At 46.8% G+C, this 20,318-nt stretch overlaps 1 protein-coding gene across 5 annotated transcripts in view; it reads left to right on the top strand.

Moving 5' to 3' along the window:
- The window catches only part of FBXO31 (F-box protein 31), a 30,575-nt gene extending 10,676 nt beyond the window's left edge, over nucleotides 1-19,899 (top strand). For 2 of the 5 annotated variants that reach the window (XM_075576437.1, XM_075576438.1), the window contains exons 3-10: nucleotides 2,184-2,270; nucleotides 8,304-8,380; nucleotides 10,309-10,476; nucleotides 11,207-11,281; nucleotides 11,828-11,937; nucleotides 12,762-12,915; nucleotides 13,987-14,360; nucleotides 16,018-19,899. In XM_075576437.1, the coding sequence (XP_075432552.1) occupies nucleotides 2,184-2,270; nucleotides 8,304-8,380; nucleotides 10,309-10,476; nucleotides 11,207-11,281; nucleotides 11,828-11,937; nucleotides 12,762-12,915; nucleotides 13,987-14,360; nucleotides 16,018-16,240 (1,268 nt within the window). In that variant the 3' untranslated portion in view covers nucleotides 16,241-19,899. The other 3 variants (XM_075576439.1, XM_075576436.1, XM_075576440.1) reach the window with 2 other exon arrangements.
- Nucleotides 19,900-20,318: the final 419 nt, after the last annotated feature.

Here is a 20,318-nt window from a genome sequence, read left to right on the forward strand (position 1 = left end):
AAGTTAGATATGGGGTGCTCAAGCTCCCCCCCCCCCCCCCCCCAACAGGTCAGGTTTTCAGGATGTCCCAGCTTCAGCACAGGTGGCTCAATCCTGAGCCTCTGATTGAGCCATCTGTGCTGAAGCTGGAACTGATTGAGCTATCTGTGCTGAAGAAGGGATATCCTGAAAACCTGACCTGTTGGGGGGAGTGGGGGGGTGGTTGTAGGACTGGAGTGGAGCCCCCCTGAGTTAGAATATTCTTTGCTGCAGCGCGTTGCAAAGTCATCATTTGCAGATCCCAAAAGGAAATTCCAATGAAAAAAACCCAGTGTTACATTTACATGGGACAAAGTGCTGCATTTCCGCCTATGTTATGAATCAGAAGTACAGGTGTAACTGGCATGAAATGCCATGCAGTGGTGACTGCACAAACTGGACATCTGTTACAGGGGCTTCTTTGTCAACATATAAGCACGACGCATGGGATTAGCGCCTCAGAATAGAAAGTACATTGTATCCTGCTGGTCTCCACGGCATATACAGTATACAGTTACTTTCTTAAAGTTGCTGGTAGATTTACAGAACTACATTGCAGCGGGCGGCTTCCATTCACTTGTATTATAGAACAAGGAGCTGGGAATATCTTGGGTCAGGGGCGGCCAACTCCAGCCATTAAGGGCCTCCTGTCGCGGGAGACCAGTAATTTTAACACCGAAACCTTCTGGGTTCACTATCACTAAGTACAGGACAAAGTCATTGAATAAACAGGGTTTATTCTTGCAGAAAAAACAGTAAATACACAAAATACACAGTTATGACATACACTCACCAACTGGGTACCTGGGGGGAAGTGTCTAGTCTCACTAAGTGCAGGGACCCGCTTCAAATGGGTTTACCCTGTTCGCTTCTCTGCTTCAGGATATCAGAGTGCTGAACACACAGCAGACACTCTGACATGTATCTCCAGCTGGTCACAATCAAACTCCACACTCCTTCCCAGAGTGTCTCTCAGATGGACTAGTGCTCTGATCAGGAGTGTCCCTTATATATCCCTTGGTGGCTATCCTTTAACATTGACCAAGGGTAACCAGCCAAGAGAAACAGTGCCTGGGGCTCAGACCACGTAACTGATTCTATTAACTAGTGCCCTATTTTTGTCCTGATCATATTTTTTCTATACAACAGCTCAGCTAAATGGATTACAGAAACCCCCTCCATAGAAATGATAGGAACAGGCACATAACATAATTTGCATTTGCAGGGCTGACATGTTAATTTCATCACCACACAATACCAGGTATCTAAACTGGGGGGGGGGGGGATTGCTAATACAGGAATAAATACAGACATACAGTATTTATGTAAAAGACAGACTTGGAATTACACACAGCTAGCCCACATTCCCTGTACTTCCCCAGACATTACATACATGGGGCTGAAATACAGATTACTTAGCCAGCCACGTTATACGGTTTTTAGGGGTAACTAGCTGGGATTTCTTTTTATTAAGTCAGCCAGCTACCGCTACCGTCACACCTCCAACAGGTCAGGTTTTAAGGCTATCCCTGTTTCAGCCAGGTACTTCAATCAGTCCTTGCTTCAGCTCTGTCTTCAACTGAGCCACTGATTGAGCCACCTGTGCTGATTCAAGGATATCCTTAAAACCTGACCTGTTGATGGCCCTTCCGGACTGGGGTTGGCCGCACCTGTCTTAGGTTTATGAGGTTGCAGTGTTCAGGATTCCAGCAGCTGCACAGATGCCCACATTGTATGGTATAAATTACTATGGTCACGTGTGTGTTTAAGGGATTGCCTGTGAGTACCTCCTGTAAGGCCTGCAAAGCATACTCCTGCAGCAGTGCAGCTGGAGAAAGGGAAATCTCATCAGGGGTCGGACTGACACTGTAATGCAGGGGTGGCCAACGCCACTCCTCAAGGGCCACCAACAGGTCAGGTTTTCAGACTATCCCTGCTTCCGCACAGGTCACTCAGTGGTTGACTGAGCCATCTGTGCTGAAACAGTGATACCTGAAAACCTGACCTGTTGGTGGCCCTTGAGGACTGGAGTTGCCCACCCTTGAGTTAAAGTGACAAATATCTGGGGTGTCCATGTCTAGGGACCTGTGTGGGGCATCTGGCCGTGTCCGGGGGTCATGTTATCCTTGGAGTAATTTGCTACTTAACTTGCTGTGTCTGTTCAGGTATAAACCCACGGGTGAAGTCTGGGCGCTTTATGAAAATACTTCCTGATTATGAGCACATGGAATACAGAGACGTGTACACCTGCTGTACGTATTCGGTCAGAGTTCTGTGTGCTGAGCATGTGCCGGTGGCTGCATGAAGGGACATGGACCATCTTAAAGCAGCAGGCTTAATTATCGAGCACTCACAACGAATACCCGTAGCAGTGTCAGTGTTTATAATGTAAGAGCCACATTCATCATGGCAAATACCAGCAGACATCGTTCCTACTGTACAAGTGCTGAGTTGTAAAGCAACTGTGGAAGGCCATATTTAAGAGTGCAATTACAACATATTACTGTGTGTGTGTGTGTGTGTGTGTGTGTGTGTGTGTGTGTGTGTGTGTGTGTGTGTGTGTGTATATATACAGTATATATATATATTTTATATATATACACACAGACACACAGACACACAGACACACACACACACTGATATGTTGTAATTGCTCTCTGAAAATCAAAATGACTGAGCCACTGATTGAGCCACCTGTGCTGAAGCAGGAATATCCCTATTACCTGACCTGTTGGTGACTCTCGAGGACTGGAGTTGACCAGCCCTGTTGTAAGTCAATGTTTAGGTCCGTACTGGGACAATTTGTCATTACAGCCAGAAAATAAAATGCAGCCAAGCAGCTGATCTAACCGTTTTTACTTTGTAAACCCCCTTTTGACCACGTTGACCCCCCCCCATGATAGTAAAGGTTCTTCTACCAGCAAACCAAATGATAAGAAAGGCAGAGGTCACAAAAATGGGGCCGTCACCCACATAAGGGCTGCTGTGCCTCCAGAGGGGGTGGGGGGAGCTGTGGCTGGCTCTCCTCCCCCTCTTCCCCTCACCACGAGGGTTTTTAGATTCGCGCACGCCAACGGGTGGAGGGGGAGGGAGGGACTCGCACGGGGTATATAAAACCGGCCCAGCATTGATTTTGGTTGTTAAGGCAATAAAGCTGTGACCAATTTTTACTTCCACAAAACTGTGTCGTCACACTAAGCCTTTCAAGTCCCTGGGGCATCAAATATTATACACTGGTCCGCCACTGCAAGGAATTGTGGGGCGCGTTTTTGGAAGCTCCAACGGTGATTGACAGGTGTATCCACCACGCTGGTGCGGTTTGGTACTGATTGGTGCTGCCAATATTACCCATGCACAGTGCGCCTCTGTGCCTGTGTTTTCTCATGAGGCTGCTGCTTTAAGTGACCTCCTAATCTGCCATTTTTTGGGAGGGGTGGAGGAGGCGTCGGGGATCGCTCTCTCCTGTGGCTGCCCCTGTGTCTCGGGCTTGTTATATAGGGGAAATTGGGTATCCAGGCCCTTTTGTTGTCCCGTCTCATTACATCTTCTTACACTGGAAGAGATAACCTATTAGTTCAGCTTTAGTCCTTGCTTTCTCTCATTGCCATGTCTCCCGCTGCACTCGTATGGATCTTACCCTTAGTACGAGTATTTGGAAGATGCTGCAGACACTTCTGTAACCTGAGACTTTGCACCCATATAAGCAAAAAAGCTTGCACTTCCAATATCATCCGGGTTTATCAGTATATAAGCATGCGTGCGTATACAAGTCTGTGTGCATCACTGCATGGGTTCAGTTGATGTGCATCAGGGATGTTGTGTGTGTATCGGCGTCTGTGTGTTGCTGCATCTGTTCTGTGGTCAAGAGCATCCTATGCTGGCAATAGGTTTGTTTCAGCGGCTTGAAGTACAATGGTTTCCATTTATAGCTTGTGTTGTGCAGAGGCAAGCAAAGCATTACTTTTCGATGTGCTGCAGCTCCCCAAAGGGTTAACGGTCCCCTTGACTTGGTCATATTCTGCCGAGAAATCCTCCATCTCTCCCTTCCCTGTTTTGGAGAATCACTGCTGTCCTAATATTTGGGAACCTCTGAAAAAATGGCTGCCCTTCTGAATTGTTTCCCCTCCCGTTAGGAATAAGCGTTTAATGAAAGCGGACATGCTAGCAAGCATTATATACAATAAACATTACAAACATTATATACAATAAACATTACAAACATTATATACAATAAACATTACAAGCATTATATACAATAAACATTACAAACATTATATACAATAAACATTACAAATATTTTATACAATAAATGTTACGAACATTATATACAATAAACATTACAAACATTATATACAATAAACATTACAAGCATTATATACAATAAGCATTACAAACATTATATAGAATAAACATTACAAACATTATATACAATAAACATTACAAACATTATATACAATAAACGTTACAAATATTTTATACAATAAATGTTACGAACATTATATACAATAAACATTACAAACATTATATACAATAAACATTACAAATATTTTATACAATAAACGTTAGAAACATTATATACAATAAACATTACAAGCATTATATACAATAAACATTACAAATATTTTATACAATAAACACTACGAACATTATATACAATAAACGTTACAAATATTTTATACAATAAATGTTACGAACATTATATACAATAAACATTACAAACATTATATACAATAAACATTACAAATATTTTATACAATAAACGTTACAAACATTATATAAAATAAACATTACAAGCATTATATACAATAAACATTACAAATATTTTATACAATAAACGCTACGAACATTATATACAATAAACGTTATAAATATTTTATACAATAAACGTTACGAACATTATATACAATAAACGTTACAAATATTTTATACAATAAACGTTACGAACATTATATATAATAAACATTATAAATACATTAAATACAATAAAACATTACAAATATTATATACAATAAAAGTTATAAATATTATATACCAAACGTTACAACAAAAGACAAAAATACTCAATGCTACATCCAATGTGACAAAATACAGAGTTAAATACGTCACAAAGTGTTATAAGCCTGCAGCCACGTCACAGCATGACCAGTATGCAGCCACGTCACAGCATGACCAGTATGCAGCCACGTCACAGCATGACCAGTATGCAGCCACGTCACGGCATGATCAGTATGCAGCCACGTCACAGCATGACCAGTATGCAGCCACGTCACAGCATGACCAGTATGCAGCCACGTCACAGCATGACCAGTATGCAGCCACGTCACAGCATGACCAGTATGCAGCCACGTCACGGCATGATCAGTATGCAGCCACGTCACGGCATGACCAGTATGCAGCCACGTCACAGCATGACCAGTATGCAGCCACGTCACGGCACGACCAGTATGCAGCCACGTCACGGCATGATCAGTATGCAGCCACGTCACAGCATGACCAGTATGCAGCCACGTCACGGCATGACCAGTATGCAGCCACGTCACGGCATGACCAGTATGCAGCCACGTCACGGCATGACCAGTATGCAGCCACGTCACGGCACGACCAGTATGCAGCCACGTCACGGCACGACCAGTATGCAGCCACGTCACGGCATGACCAGTCTGCAGCCACGTCACGGCACGACCAGTATGCAGCCACGTCACGGCACGACCAGTATGCAGCCACGTCACGGCACGACCAGTATGCAGCCACGTCACGGCACGACCAGTCTGCAGCCACGTCACGGCACGACCAGTATGCAGCCACGTCACGGCACGACCAGTATGCAGCCACGTCACGGCACGACCAGTATGCAGCCACGTCACGGCACGACCAGTATGCAGCCACGTCACGGCACGACCAGTATGCAGCCACGTCACGGCACGACCAGTATGCAGCCACGTCACGGCACGACCAGTATGCAGCCACGTCACGGCACGACCAGTATGCAGCCACGTCACGGCACGACCAGTATGCAGCCACGTCACGGCACGACCAGTATGCAGCCACGTCACGGCACGACCAGTATGCAGCCACGTCACGGCACGACCAGTATGCAGCCACGTCACGGCACGACCAGTATGCAGCCACGTCACGGCACGACCAGTATGCAGCCACGTCACGGCACGACCAGTATGCAGCCACGTCACGGCACGACCAGTATGCAGCCACGTCACGACATGACCAGTATGCAGCCACGTCACGGCATGACCAGTATGCAGCCACGTCACGGCATGACCAGTATGCAGCCACGTCACGGCACGACCAGTATGCAGCCACGTCACGGCACGACCAGTATGCAGGTCCTAACACTACCTGTGAGTATTCTCATTTATCTCTGCAGGAGGGAAAATAGTCTTAATACACCTGTCCTGCACAGGTACATGGAAACACCTGCTACAGCAGGGCCCCGCTTCTCGGCGCTCTGCTTTTTGGCGATCCGCCGATACGGCGGCACTGAGAAGGGGGACGCCATGTTGGATCCTAAGTCGCGCATGCGCAGAACGTAGTTTGCGCGCGCAAACCATAGGTCGCGCATGCGCAGAACGGCGGAAAATGTCGGTTTGCGCATGCGCAGAACGGCGGAAAATCGCCGGATCCGCTTTCCGGCGATTTTCACTATACGGCGGGCCCCTGGAACGGAACCCGCCGTATACCTGGGGCCCTCCTGTACTTAAAAAAGTCGGGCGGTGCGAGCTTAAACCCTGGGAGGAGCGGCCGCCAAATTCCAAACAACTGATACCAGTGGGAAATGAATGAATCCACAACCCCAGCGCGCTCGAACCTCAGGACTCACCACATCATATATATATTTGTGTCAGAAGGAGTATTGGGCTGCGTCCATAGCGGGTAAAGCCGTGCGGAGGCGGAGGGAAAGCAGGTGCTTTTCCTGGCCTTAGCACGCGCAGATGTATCCAACGTTATTGCAACCGCGCAGCAAAGGGACATTCTCAACGCATCAGATGGAGACGCAGCCATTCTTATCAATCCACCGCAGGGGGCGGAGCTACCGAGCTAGGTCATCCACGGGTGGGTGCAAGTAGGTTGGCTACGTCTGTGTGTGTATTTACACGTTTGTGGCAATAGTGTAATATAAATGTATCCAATATTGGTTAAGACCCCCCCAACAGGTCAGGTTTTCAGGATATCCCTGCTTCAGCACAGGTGGCTCAATCAGTCCCAGCTTCAGCGCAGGGGACTCAATCAGTCCCACCTTCAGCACAAGTGGCTCAATCAGTGGCTCAGTCTTTGAGCCTGTGCTGAAGCTGGGATATCCTGTTGAGGGGGGAGAGCGGGGGGGGGGGGGATTAAGGTTCAGACCCTCTTTTCTTCTTAATAAATAATTACGTGCAGCTGTCACAGCAGTCACCATTACCGTCTCTCGTAAGTGTCCGTTGGGTCACTACTACTAAATTACTAAGGTAACATTATCTATTGTTGCGGTTTGCCGCTCAAACTGCTGGGAACATTGGCAACACATGACCACAAACAGGAAAGTGTTACAAAGCTCTTGCACTGCTGGGGAGGTGGGATAAACCCTGCTATAGAAATCAAAGGATGCTCAGTGTATTAAAACTAATTACAAATGGCATTACGAGTTGAATTCAAAATTAAAAAAAAAAGGTAGCGAACAGATATATATTTTAAAAACACACATGTAGGATATTAGTTGGATTGCTCCTTTAATTAACTTGGCTGCTGTGTGTGCTTTTGATCTGAAGTATCTATACATGTCTCGGGTGCAAATCGGTTATTTAAAGGCTTAGCCCTAAAGTCTCCTGATAGCTCTGTGTGGGAAAGCATCAAAAGCCATGTTTATTAGGCCGTGCGAAGTCTGAAGCCACCTTCCAGCCTATGTGTTACAATGGGCTATACAGGGCCTTCGTTTGGCACTGTTTAGTAGAACTGGGTTGACGGGCCTCCGTTCCTACGGCTTTTTATGCTTTCTGATGTGCTTCTTACCTTTCTGCTGCTTGTGTTTTTGTATTCCGGACACATCCACTTTATTTCAGTTAACACTTAACGAGTTGCTAAATGAAACGGCCTTTACACAAGTTATGTGATGCGGGGTTATCATGTGATGCTGATATATAGGGGCGGTTACTATTCACATGCTCTGATATAAGGTGTAGGGGTGTTTTAACTGAGCAGCAGGTCACTGGATACGTGGTCATTAGTGGTTCTTTATTCCCTGTGCGTTCCCGTGGCTGCGCGCACACAATAAGTCCGTGTCTTGTCTCCCTTAGTGTTACATCAGTACCGGCACATCCTGGGACTGTGGCAGCCCGATATCGGCCCTTACGGAGGACTGCTCAATGTGGTGGTACGTGGCGAACGCCAGCCTCAGCCGGCTACTTTTACACCGCGAGAGCCGCCGTCCCAGCTCAGGCCAAGGCAAACTGCTGGCAGTGAATTTGTTAGTAGGTTTAACCAGGCGGTCAAAAAAAAGTGACAAAATCCCCCCGCAGTGCAGTCTAGGACCTTTGGTCACGGCCATTTTGCCGCGACCAAATCTCCGCCGGCTTTTAGCCGCCACTTACTTTGCCGTCGGGACATCTCTCCGCCACCAAGGTAAGCCCCTAACCTTACCCTAAAACCCCCTAATCTTAACGCCTAATGCTACCCGTACCCTAAAAACCTTAACCCCTTGCCCTAACCGCTGAAACCCCCGTACATGAACTTGCCTTACTAGCAAAGAGGCCAGCGCCCGAGTGTCCCGCGGCAGAGCGACGGCGGCCAAACGCTGGGGGTCACTTGGTCGCGGCGAGATGCCCGCGATGAAATGTCCCTTTCCGGTACAGTGTGCCGCCAATAAAAATACATACGGCAGGCGTACGCTTATAGGGGTCCATGTTAAAGTGGATAAGAAGTAGGAGCGACTCACTGTGCTCATTTGCATGTCATTACCCAGAATCCCTAGCTGCAGTGGAAGCACTGTTTGCTAAGAGATAATGGGGAAGGGCAGGGTTGCAGACCTGTCTGAGACGTGTGAATGCCCCACAAGTGGGATTTGTATTTGATTTAATAGGTTTAGAAATGCAAACATTGACCTAGCACAAAGGAGAGACCTTTTTAAGCATGTCCCATCCCTACTTCTTTCTTTTCCTTTAAGCGTAAGTCTCCCTGAACATGCAAGTACACCATGCGCTGCAGCTGCACCTGCCAATCTAGAGCTGGGGTGGGCAGGCAGACACATGGTTACACCAGCTGTGTCTCCGAGATAACACTGCAGCGCTGTGCCCAGCCCACAGCAAAACTGGAGCTGTCAGTGCAGGGCTGGGCAACCCCAGTCCTCAAGGGCCACCAACAGGTCAGGTTTTCAGGATATCCCTGCGTCAGCACAGGTGGCTGTCTTCGACTTAGCCCACTGATTGAGCCACCTGTGCTGAAGCAGGGATGTCCTGAAAACCTGACCTGTTGGTGGCCGCTTGAGGACTGGAGTTGCCCATCCCTGTGCTAATGTATTTTTCAGAGCGATTTCCAGAGGGAAAGAAGACGCAGAGAAAGTGCAATGCGCCGTGTTTGGTCACAATATCACATAGTTGCTGAGACTTGTCTAATGAGAAATCCTATTACCTTACAGCAAAAAATGTAGGTACTTCAAAATGCAGCGCAGCGCTGAGAACATTACAGCTAAAGAAAAGGCGCCTGCAGAGCGCTCATTCGCTTGCGTTAAATGAGCAGCAATTTGGAATTAAAACTATAACGCTGTGCCTCTTCCATGCCATCATTTCTTATGAACCAGCATGTGCGCTAACTCATTCTAGTGCGGAACAAGTAGAAACGTACCATTGGCCCTAAAGTCTCGCCCTGCAGCGGCATCTGACACTGTGTCCCCATCTTTACGGATCTAACCCCACTTTTGTTTTTCCTTTAGAGGTTATCTCTTGCGCCAAGTGCTTCTAATTGAAAATGCAACAGAAATGTTGTTGATGTCTTAATCTGATCAGCGTTTTATTTTCTACGTCTTCTGTTTTCACGAAGATTAGGGAAAGTGGCCGTACCTTTTTTTCTCACGAGGGTTTCTCAGACACTCTTTGTTTACCATCATCAATACTGTTTTGTGGATTATTCCGGTATAACATAGGGCGTGTGTGGCGTCGGTTGTTCTTGCTGTTGAGTGCAAGCCTTTGGGGTCTGCAAGGGTTTTTGCAAGGCGTTGCGGACCCCTCCGGCAGCCAAGGGGTTACGAGGCCTCTTGTGTCACAGGTGAGGGTGACTGCAGGTCATGTGTGTGTGTGTCGTCCACAGGTAGATGGCTTGTTTATCATTGGCTGGATGCACCTGCCTCCCCATGACCCACATGTCGATGAATCGATGAGGCTCAAGCCTGTCTTTAGGATCCACCTAATGGAGAGAAAATCGGCAACGGTGGAGTGCATGTACGGGCACAAGGGGCCTCACAACGGGCACATCCAGGTATGGGATAACCATGGGATAACCATGGGGTGTTACATGGTCACCGGTTGGACAGACGGAGAAAGGACATTGTGTCCATCTCATCCATTCCTATCATTTCTCTTCCCACAGGATCACACGATAATACAGAAATTACCCCTCACGTGTTTCTCTTTTAGGAGCTTATTCTGTAGATCAGGAGTGGCCAACTCCTGTCCTCAAGGGCCACCAACAGGGCAGAATTCAAGGATATCCCTGCTTCAGCACAGGTGGCTCAGTCAGAATGTCTGATTGAGCCAGCTGTGCTGAGGCAGAGATATCCCTAATACCTGGTCTGTTGGTGGCCCGTGAGGACTGGTTTTGGCCGCCCCTGCTGTAAAGCCACTTCCCCATGTTGGAATAGGGATCAGCGCCATTAAAATAAATGGGATGAAAAATCTTCTCCAGCGCAAGGTATCGGCTTCACGGCATAGTGACAAAAAGGGCCGAGGGTCTGTTAAAAAGTACCTCACTGACACAGTGACTATTACACGGAAATGGGAAACCCATCCCACACCGTGATACAGAGGGGGGGGTGCTTGTTTGGTGACATACATCAGTGACAGACGCTCTATCTAAAGCGTGTGTACGCAGAGTATGTTAAGTGACTTCAGTTAATGTCTGCTTCCCAAGGCCTTTGTTGCATCAATCGGCGAAGACGAATTGTCCATAACTCCCTTCATTGCCTCTTCGATGTTCGATGTCCTTGCAGATTGTAAAGAAGGAGGAATTCTCCACTAAGTGCATCCAGACAGACTATCACCGGATGTCCGGAGGAAGGCAAGAGGTACGAGCCATGTCTGGGGCCACTTTGGAAGTCCCGTATGTGCCCGATTATACAGTGACCCCGAATATAAGGCGACCCCCTCATTTCAGTAGTAGTGGTTGGAAAGAAAAAAGTTTACACACATACATATATACACGCTCTCTCTCTGTCTGTATCTGTCTCTGTGTCTGTCTTTCCCTGTTTCTGTCTCTGTGTCTCTCTCTCTGTCTCGGTGTCTATCTCTCTGTGTGTCTCTGTGTGTCTCTGTGTGTCTCTGTGTCTGTCTCTCTCGGTCTCCGCTTCCTGCCACACCCAACATGGCTGCTTCAGGCACCCAAGGCGGAGCTTCCTCTGTTTTACCCTCCTACCTCATACATCCGACTGCTGATTGGCTCGCAGAGTGGGCGGGGCCCGATTATAAGGCGAGTATGTACTTTTCAACGTAACTTTATTGAAAAAAAAACTCTTGCCTTATAATCGGGCAAAACCAGTAATTATACTGGCACTGCCTAGTTGCCAGTGTTACCGTGATGCAGCACTAAGCACATAATCCTCCTTTGGATATAGGAATTTCGGACGTGGCTGCGTGAGGATTTGGGGCGGACGCTCGAGGATATTTTCCATGAACATATGCAGGAATTAATCCTGATGAAGTTCATCTACATCTGCCAATACGAGTAAGTGAGGCAAAAGAGCGGCCACACACAGGTATTTATTGCGAGCTGCCACCCGCGTGGGAATGTTTATGGTCAGACTTCACAGCAGCATTGCGTTTAAGTTGGTGCTCCATGGAGGTTTAAATCCCCCGCTTTTCACGCGGGCCAATAGGAAGCTGCGACGGATTACATGGCGGCTTCCTATTGGCTGCCGTGCCGTGGAAGATTTAAGCCTCCGTATTGTTCCCCCAGCCGGACATGCTATCAGCAGCACCTATGGAGGGATGGATCTTCGGAAGCAAGGGGGTCCGCAGAGCTGAAGTTAACATGGCTCCAGAGAGCCTTTGCTTCCCACCTCTAAGAGAAACCCTATCGGTAACTGCTTCTTTAAGGATCATGTATTATACTTTATGCAGCTCCACACCCTATCCCCCCTTTTTATTTTCCATGGGTGGACTGGTTCCGATATACATATTGGAAATAGGAGCGCTGGCAGTGACCGCCTGCTTCCCATCCACGTAAAGCGGGGGTCAAAAGCGAGGGGGGGTGTGTGAGCTGCTCCTCTACTACAAACACAATGAGTATAGGTGACATGCTAAACATGTGTATAGGTGACATGCTAAACATGTGTATAGGTGACATGCTAAACATGTGTATAGGTGACATGCTAAACATGTGTATAGGTGACATGCTAAACATGTGTATAGGTGACATGCTAAACATGTGTATAGGTGACATGCTAAACATGTGTATAGGTGACATGCTAAACATGTGTATAGGTGACTAAACATGTGTATAGGTGACATGCTAAACATGTGATAATTCGACTTTCCATGTTTTCATAGCAACTGCCTTACGTACCGGCGCATATACCACCCGCCCAGCCAGCCCGACGACCTGTTGCAGCCAGGATTCTTCAAGGGGACTTATGGTAGTCATGGTCTAGAGATCGTCATGCTGAGCTTCCACGGGACAATCGCCAAAGGGACAAAAATAACCGTGAGTCTTGGCTTATTTCTCAGTCTGACTGAAGTGTACTCATGACAGGGATGTGTTTAAGGAGTTAAAATCCAAGACCTTTTTTATGTGTTATAAAATCATTTTTCACGCTGGTTTGCTGAACCCCCAACAGTACCGGTTTGGCGAGGACAGTACCGATTTGGCCGGGACAGTACCGGTTTGGCGAGGACAGTACTGATTTTGGGCGGGACAGTACCGATTTGGCCGGGACAGTACTGATTTGGCCGGGACAGTACCGATTTGGCCGGGACAGTACCGGTTTGGCGAGGAAAGTACTGATTTGGGCGGGACAGTACGGGCCCCCACGCAGTAGTCCTGCTTGTACCGATTTCCCGTACGGTGTGCACACTCCTCGCGACCGTGGTTCAATCAGAACCCTGTGATGGCAGCGAGCGTGCAGCACGGGGAACCTGAACCTAATAGGGACCCTGCGGTGCCGCCAGGGACTGTCCGTGAGTGGCATGGACCCGTCCCTGGGGGTGACGAGGCTGCCACTTTTGAATGTGGCTGGGTACGGAAAAATGTAAAAACGAAATACGAAAAAGGAGTTGGGTATATATGAGGGAGGGGGGGAGGGGGGGAGTATGTATAAGGGGTGTAGGGTATAATGAGGGTGTATTTATAAAGGGGTGGGGTGTATACGAAGGGTGTGGGGTGTCTTCTGAGGGGAGTGGGAGGGGGTAATACACGCGTGTGGACCTTTTTTATCTGGGTTTTAGTAAACATGTTGAGCTGAGACTTGGGGGGAGTTTGGTTTACTCTGGCTGCTCCCCTGTGTGTGATGTCACTGTGTGATGTCACTGTGTGATGTCACTGTGTGTGCAACAAGAGTTTGTACCAGATCCCCTCTCTTATCTGTATTGGTTCTCTTATAAGGACAGGCTGGAATAAGAAAGCACTGCATTGACAAACACTCCCCCATTCAGGGGCCTTACAAGAAATGCAATTACCCCCCTCCCCCCCCCAATAAATTGTTGAAAAGGCCAATTATATTGGTTATTTGAGCAGCTGTTGGACATAACCCCAATGTTTTATTCCATCTGCATACAGGGAGATCCCAATGTCCCGGCCGGCCAGCAGACGCTTGAAGTTGACCTGACGCGGCAGGTCCAGCTCCCCGACATAGAGCATCTGCGAAATTTTGATGAGATCTCCCGTATCATCTTGGACGTCCAGGCTCAGATACACAGAGAGCAGCGTCAGGCAAGCCACGAAGAGGAGGACGGGAGGGGAACAGGGCCTGGCAGGGCAGAACCGTCTCAGGCCCCAATGCCCGTCCCAAAGCCAGAGGAGGAAGCGGTCAACGGGCTGGCAGAGGGAGAGCGAGAAGTAGTGGAACAGCAGCCCCCGGGCGTGCAGTCATTTGTCCTCCCTGTGGGGGTGATGGCTCGGAATGAAGAATACCCACGCAGCTGTAAGATGTGGTAAGGAACTTGTCGTGCTGCTGGTACCAGGCTGTGTGGGTCTACAACGTTATGGGTGCACTTGTGGTGTAGTGGTTTAGGTATTGGACTTGAATGCAAAAGTTCATGGGTTCAAGCCCAGCCCCAGCCACTATCATGTCGTGTTGGGAAATGACGCTATATGATGCTATATCTATGTGCCTCATTTGCCCGCCTGTATCGTTGCATAATAACAGAATGGTTCATTTGATCACTCCCAAAGAAACCGAGACCTCTTTGTATCCGTAGAGGGGCTGCCTTGGAAAACGATATAATTGAAAGTTAATAATATTATTGGCAGTTTTTTTTTAACCCTTCAGTGCTAGTGCGCCACACAACTCATGTCATTCCAAGAGCAAAGCCCTATAGGGTGTTAAAAACACTGAGCGGAGGGAACACATGCTGCGGTAATGTGACAGGCACACAATGACAGTCTCGGCTTGTCGGGGACACTGAGCAGACTGCCACCCGAGTCCTTTTGGGCTGCTTCGGTCCAGGAGCGCCATATAAATAGATATGTTTCATTCTCGTGTATAAATAGGTCCGCAGCTCATCCAGCTGCACGAGTCTCGGGTTAACCCCTGCCTGCCCGGCGGGACTACACCGTATCGCAGACACCGTGATCCCATCTGGCAGTGTGAGGTTTACCAGCTGCAGTATAGAGTTCTCCAACCAGGAGCCGATCTCTCATGTTTTCAACGCTACCAATAATAGTAATAGAATTGGCAAGGTAGGCCGACACCAGTCCGCCAAGGTGCGCCAATGGGTCAGGTTTTTAGGATATTTCTGCTTCAGCACAGGAGGCTCAATCACTCCCTGCTTCAGCACAAGTGGCTCAATCAGTCCCTGCTCCAGCACAGGTGGCTCAATGAGCCACGGATTGAGCCACCTGTGCTGAAGCAGGGGTATCCTTAAAACCTGACCTGTTGGGGGGTTTGAGTACTGGCGTTGGACTCCCCTGTTCTGCACTTTTGTAATTGACAGGTAAAAATCCCAACGGGTGGCATTAGCAAGCAAAAAAAGCTGTGTTACTTTTCATTAAGTTCTGTTTGTTGTCAATGGGGAATCAAAAAGGACTTTAGCTGCTAAGAGGGAAAACCCCCCAAAAATGTGACTTTCTTTTGGGTCACATCCATGATGGCTGCATCCCTCATGAGATTTTCCCCCGCATAAAAACATGTACCCTCCCAAAAATGACATATGTAAACGCCGATATTCTAGATTCAAACAAAAACTTCAGATTTGCTAACGAAAGAACATATTGAGATGTTTGTGAAAATGTTGAATGAATAAGTTATAAAGTAGACGTAAAATATACAAGTTATTTTTTGCCAGTGAATGTAAATGTAAAGTCTCCAGTGCTGAAGGTGTTAATGACACAATACTATGCTACGTAGTGTGCTGCTAACCCCTGCAGCATTTAGCAGGTTAATACCCGGGGTGGCTAACTCCAGTCCACAAGGTCCACCAACAGGCCAGATTTTCATGATATCCCTGCTTCAGCACAGGTCATGACAGAACGGCGGATTGAGCCACCTGTGCTGAAGCAGGGATATCCCTAATACCTGGCCTTGAGGACGGGCGTTGGCCACCCCTGCCCTATGCTGTAACATTTATCTTATTTTCCACTTTTTCTAAGCTTTTTTGGCACAGGGCTCATCGCCGGACACGGCTTCAGCAGTCCCGAGAGGACTCCAGGCTTGTTCATTTTATTTGACGAAGACCGTTTCGGGTTTATATGGCTGGAGCTGAAATCCTTCAGCCTGTACAGCCGGATGCGGGACAGATTCCAGAACTCAGACGCCCCGTCCCTGGAAGCCTTTGACGAAATGCTCCAAAATATGCAATCTTGGACAACCTAGAGAGAGGGGGGGGGGGAGAGGACAGAGAGGGAGAAGGGAAATCCCTCCAGAATGGGAGCGAGGGGTGTAACCCCAGGTCACGTCACTGTTTGCGATCAAGAAAGAAATTCAAACCTCGGTACCTCGAAAATCCATGCATGCACTTTCCACGCGCTCATTTTTAAAACTCAATTTTTTAACAAAAACAAACAAAGGGACAATATCAAAGCAAAGCTCGTTAAAAAAATGTATATATCAAACCTAACGTATGTAATAATATATAAATAGAAGGGCACAGCGTCCTTATGGCTCCAGGTTATCGGGGCAAAATAAGGTCCTATTTTTTGTAATATTCTCTTTTTAATAGGAATAACATGGCTCTGAAACCCAGAATGATTTGGAGAAGTAAGGCAAAAATCAGAACTACTCCGCCTGTCCTGTTGACCTATTTTGGTAACCCCGGTTTTAGGAGTAATAAGTAAGCAAATAGAAACCTGTGCATGTCTGCAGATACTCCCACTAAGTGCTCCGGGGCTCACTCCTCCGGGGGGTGGGGATTTGGGATTTGGCGACCCACCACTTCAGGGATTCTTGCCTCTTTTCCTTCACCTTTCTTCCCAGGGATAAGAAACCTCTCTTCAGGGAGCTCTCTCCTTTTGTAAACTCAGTGCCGCACGTCTCCATCACTGAAGATACATGTCCCACGAGAACGCCAGTGGTGTTGTTTCCATGAGATCTGGTTCTAACATCCATCTGAGAACCAGTCCTACGTTTGCCAATGAGTCGAAGGCCGAATGTAGACTGGAAAAGCAGGTGCCCTATTGTAATCCCTTCACGTGCAGAGGTACAAAGCGCTATGTTGATGGCACCTTTGGGAGGTACAAAGTTAAATCTGCAGTCCCACTAAACAACTTTTAAGAGGCACAGCAGGGTCACTTTTACTGATCTTGGTCTAAGATTCACTAAACTTCGTTAAGCTTAACTTCATTTTGCACCCACAAAAAAAGGAGCACGCGTTTTGTTTGTTTGTTTGTTTTTTGTTTTGTTTTTTTACATATATCGCTTTATTCACTAGCATTTCTAACTTAATAAAATCCACTCCATCATAAAAAATATTTGCATATGTATTGACACTACACAGCGCAAACACTAGTACACTACATGTAATGCTGCGCTAAAATGGAGTTAAAATCTCCCTCGAGGGGTAGTTTGTAGGATTCCTTAGATAGCCCTTTGGCACATAATAATAATTTAACCCCTTAGAAGCCATTTCCTTTGCAATGTATTGGGAGCCCCAGGCATCAACGGGGTTAACATCAACACCGTACAAATAAAACACAAAAAGCATAACCTCAATATGTGCAATTATAAAACCTTTTGGAGCCCAAGTGACCAGCTAGTCAGTGGGGTCATATATTCATGTTATACAATGGTAATATTATGTGATTGTATCACGTAGGTTGGCTAGTCTTATCTTGCCTATGTATATAGTGGGCCAGATACATAGGCAGAATAGGCTTAATGTCATCCTGGCGTTGGGGATAAAAATTGGGGGTCATTGTTGCTAATAGCCCAATATCGCCAGTGAGTAAACTTTTCAGTGAATAGCGTGTGAATAAGAAATGACTCGTTTGCATGGTCCTTTACATGTCTGCCGCTACGTTTCATTTTCAAATATCGTGTTGGGAAAAAACCATTAATGCAATAAGCCCATAATTAATACTCCATTAATGCAATATCCACCAAAGTGGCTGGTTGGGCCATTTCCCGAATTAAATTCCACATTGACTTTAGTGGGGAAGTTCGGCCAATAAAGGCCCGACGTCCGCTTCAGCGGTTAAAGAATAAAGAGCGTAGGAAATGAAAAATAACTCTTTTACCTAAACTATCATTTCCTGCAGTATCGAAGTTTAGTGAATCTAGCCCTTCATTGGTTCTCTTAGTACTTCCTTATGTCTAAGCAGCCAGCAGCGGGACCGGGGGACCAAGAAGAGCGTCTCCCAGCCAGGGCTTGGAACCTCAACCCTTTTCATTTTCAGAACAGCAGATCATTCGGAGCTACCATTAATGTCAGTGGCAGCAGTCTCACCCATGCGTGGGAATCCCTCAAACGTTATTGACCAAATGATGGCTCATTGTCCCTCCATAGCAGTTATATGGTTACGTGAAAAGACTGGGGAATAATAGGTTTATTCGTGTTCAAGGGGAATCCCAGACACCTAAAGGCTATTGTACCTTTTGTTTGCATCAATGGACAGCTCTGACCGTCATTGGGAGACTGCTGAGGTCTTGTTGCTATTGGGCACTCAGTCTTATCTCCTGCCGTATCTTATTTGCCAGTAGAGCTACTCTTGACCTCTCAGAATCTTATCACTTGGATGGAGTGTCACCATAAGTAGATGCATGTTACATCAGTAGGATATTAGTGGGAGGCACTGCAATACACTAATACAGGGGGGCTCAACCCAGTTCTAAAGCCCCCCCCCTCACCCCCAACAGGTCAGGTTTCGAGAATATCCCAGCTTCAGCACAGGTGGCTCAATCAGAGGCTCAGTTAAAGACAGCCTCTGATTGAGCCACCTGTGCTGAAGCAGGGACTGGTTAAGCTACCTGTGCTGAAGCAGGGATATCCTGAAAACCTGACCTGTGGGTTGGGCTTGAGGACTGAAGTGTCCGTCGTTTGAAGCTTTTTCATTATCACCTCTGACCCTAAGGAGATTACAGAATATCTTATCACAATCTGCATTACTTGCAGGGAGATAACGACTTCCACAACAAGAAGTTATTTTGTTCCTAAAGAAAAAAAATATATATATTTTCTTTCTGAACTAAGTCTTCAGATTTGTCTTTTCCGTTAAAAAATTCTCAATATTTTTTTTGGGGGGGGAGGGGAAGGAAATAGATCGCCAAAAGGAAGGAGAGTAGATATGTTTAATATAATGTATTTATTGGCTGAATTTTGTGTGTGAACCCTACTCCTTATTAATCTGCAATAGCTCTACGTTTGGGACATCGGTGTCCTATATTACACCTAACGCGTTTCGCTTTCCGAGAGATGCATTGGGATGGCAGCATCTCCCATAAAGGAGGACTTGGAATAGGATACAGGGAGTTTGTAGGCCGTTACATGGTTGGGAAATATTTACACTACAGGTCACTTGGGATAGAAGTCAAACTGTCCATTGAATAGAATATCGCACGTCCTGTGAGTTATGTCTGTAGAAGGTGAAACTGGCAGCTGTCAAAAGAACTATTTAAAAGTCTCAGAGCTGGTAGATGGAAGGACATGTTTTTGCTCCTCCTTAGAATGAATATGCAGCACTGTATAATGACGCAGAGTATGTGAACCCATGGTTCTTCGCCTTTGAAAAATAATGATGTTAAATTACCACTACTTGAAGAGCCTCACACTGTCTGAGATACTGATGATGTGCAGAATTACAGGAAGCAGCACGATCATCTCTGCACTGCCGGGTTCCCCATTGTTTTTTAGGAATGACAGTGTGATTCGGCCGCTGCGAATATTAGCGAATTACAATGTTTGTTTTCTCTTGGACTGTGTCTGTTAAAATCCTCCGTACAGTGCTGTGTACTGCGCACTATACTGTAATCGTGAAGCACTTCGAGTCCCATTGGGAGAAAAGTGCTATATGAAATAAAGCTATTATTTGGAGTAAGAAGCTTTGCAGTGCGTGTGTACAGTAGTCATACTCTTTATCTCTTTATGCTGTTGAATATTCATCAGGTGGACCTGAAGACCATCAACAAAAGGGGGAGAGTGAGGACTGAAGGGTATTTCTGCACCAAAGGGATTAACATAATTATCTGGAATATTTCCTATAATCAGATCGTAATGAAACTACCACGTCCAGCATTATACTCTGACTAAACACTGCGTTTTTTAACCCAGTTGGGGACAGCCACAGCGCCAGAGTACCACGGGTATTCTGGCAACTTGGACACAATCGTTTGTGCATCGATCCGTCCCGTGACATCTAGAACAGAAGAGGAACCTTCACTTGCGTTCCAATTGATAAAGGGATGACCCTCACTAAATGTCATTGGTGCGAACATTTAGTGAACATTAACTATTTTCGTT

The sequence above is a fragment of the Ascaphus truei genome, chromosome 19 (assembly GCF_040206685.1).
Source record: "Ascaphus truei isolate aAscTru1 chromosome 19, aAscTru1.hap1, whole genome shotgun sequence".
In the NCBI taxonomy this organism is placed as follows: domain Eukaryota; kingdom Metazoa; phylum Chordata; class Amphibia; order Anura; family Ascaphidae; genus Ascaphus; species Ascaphus truei.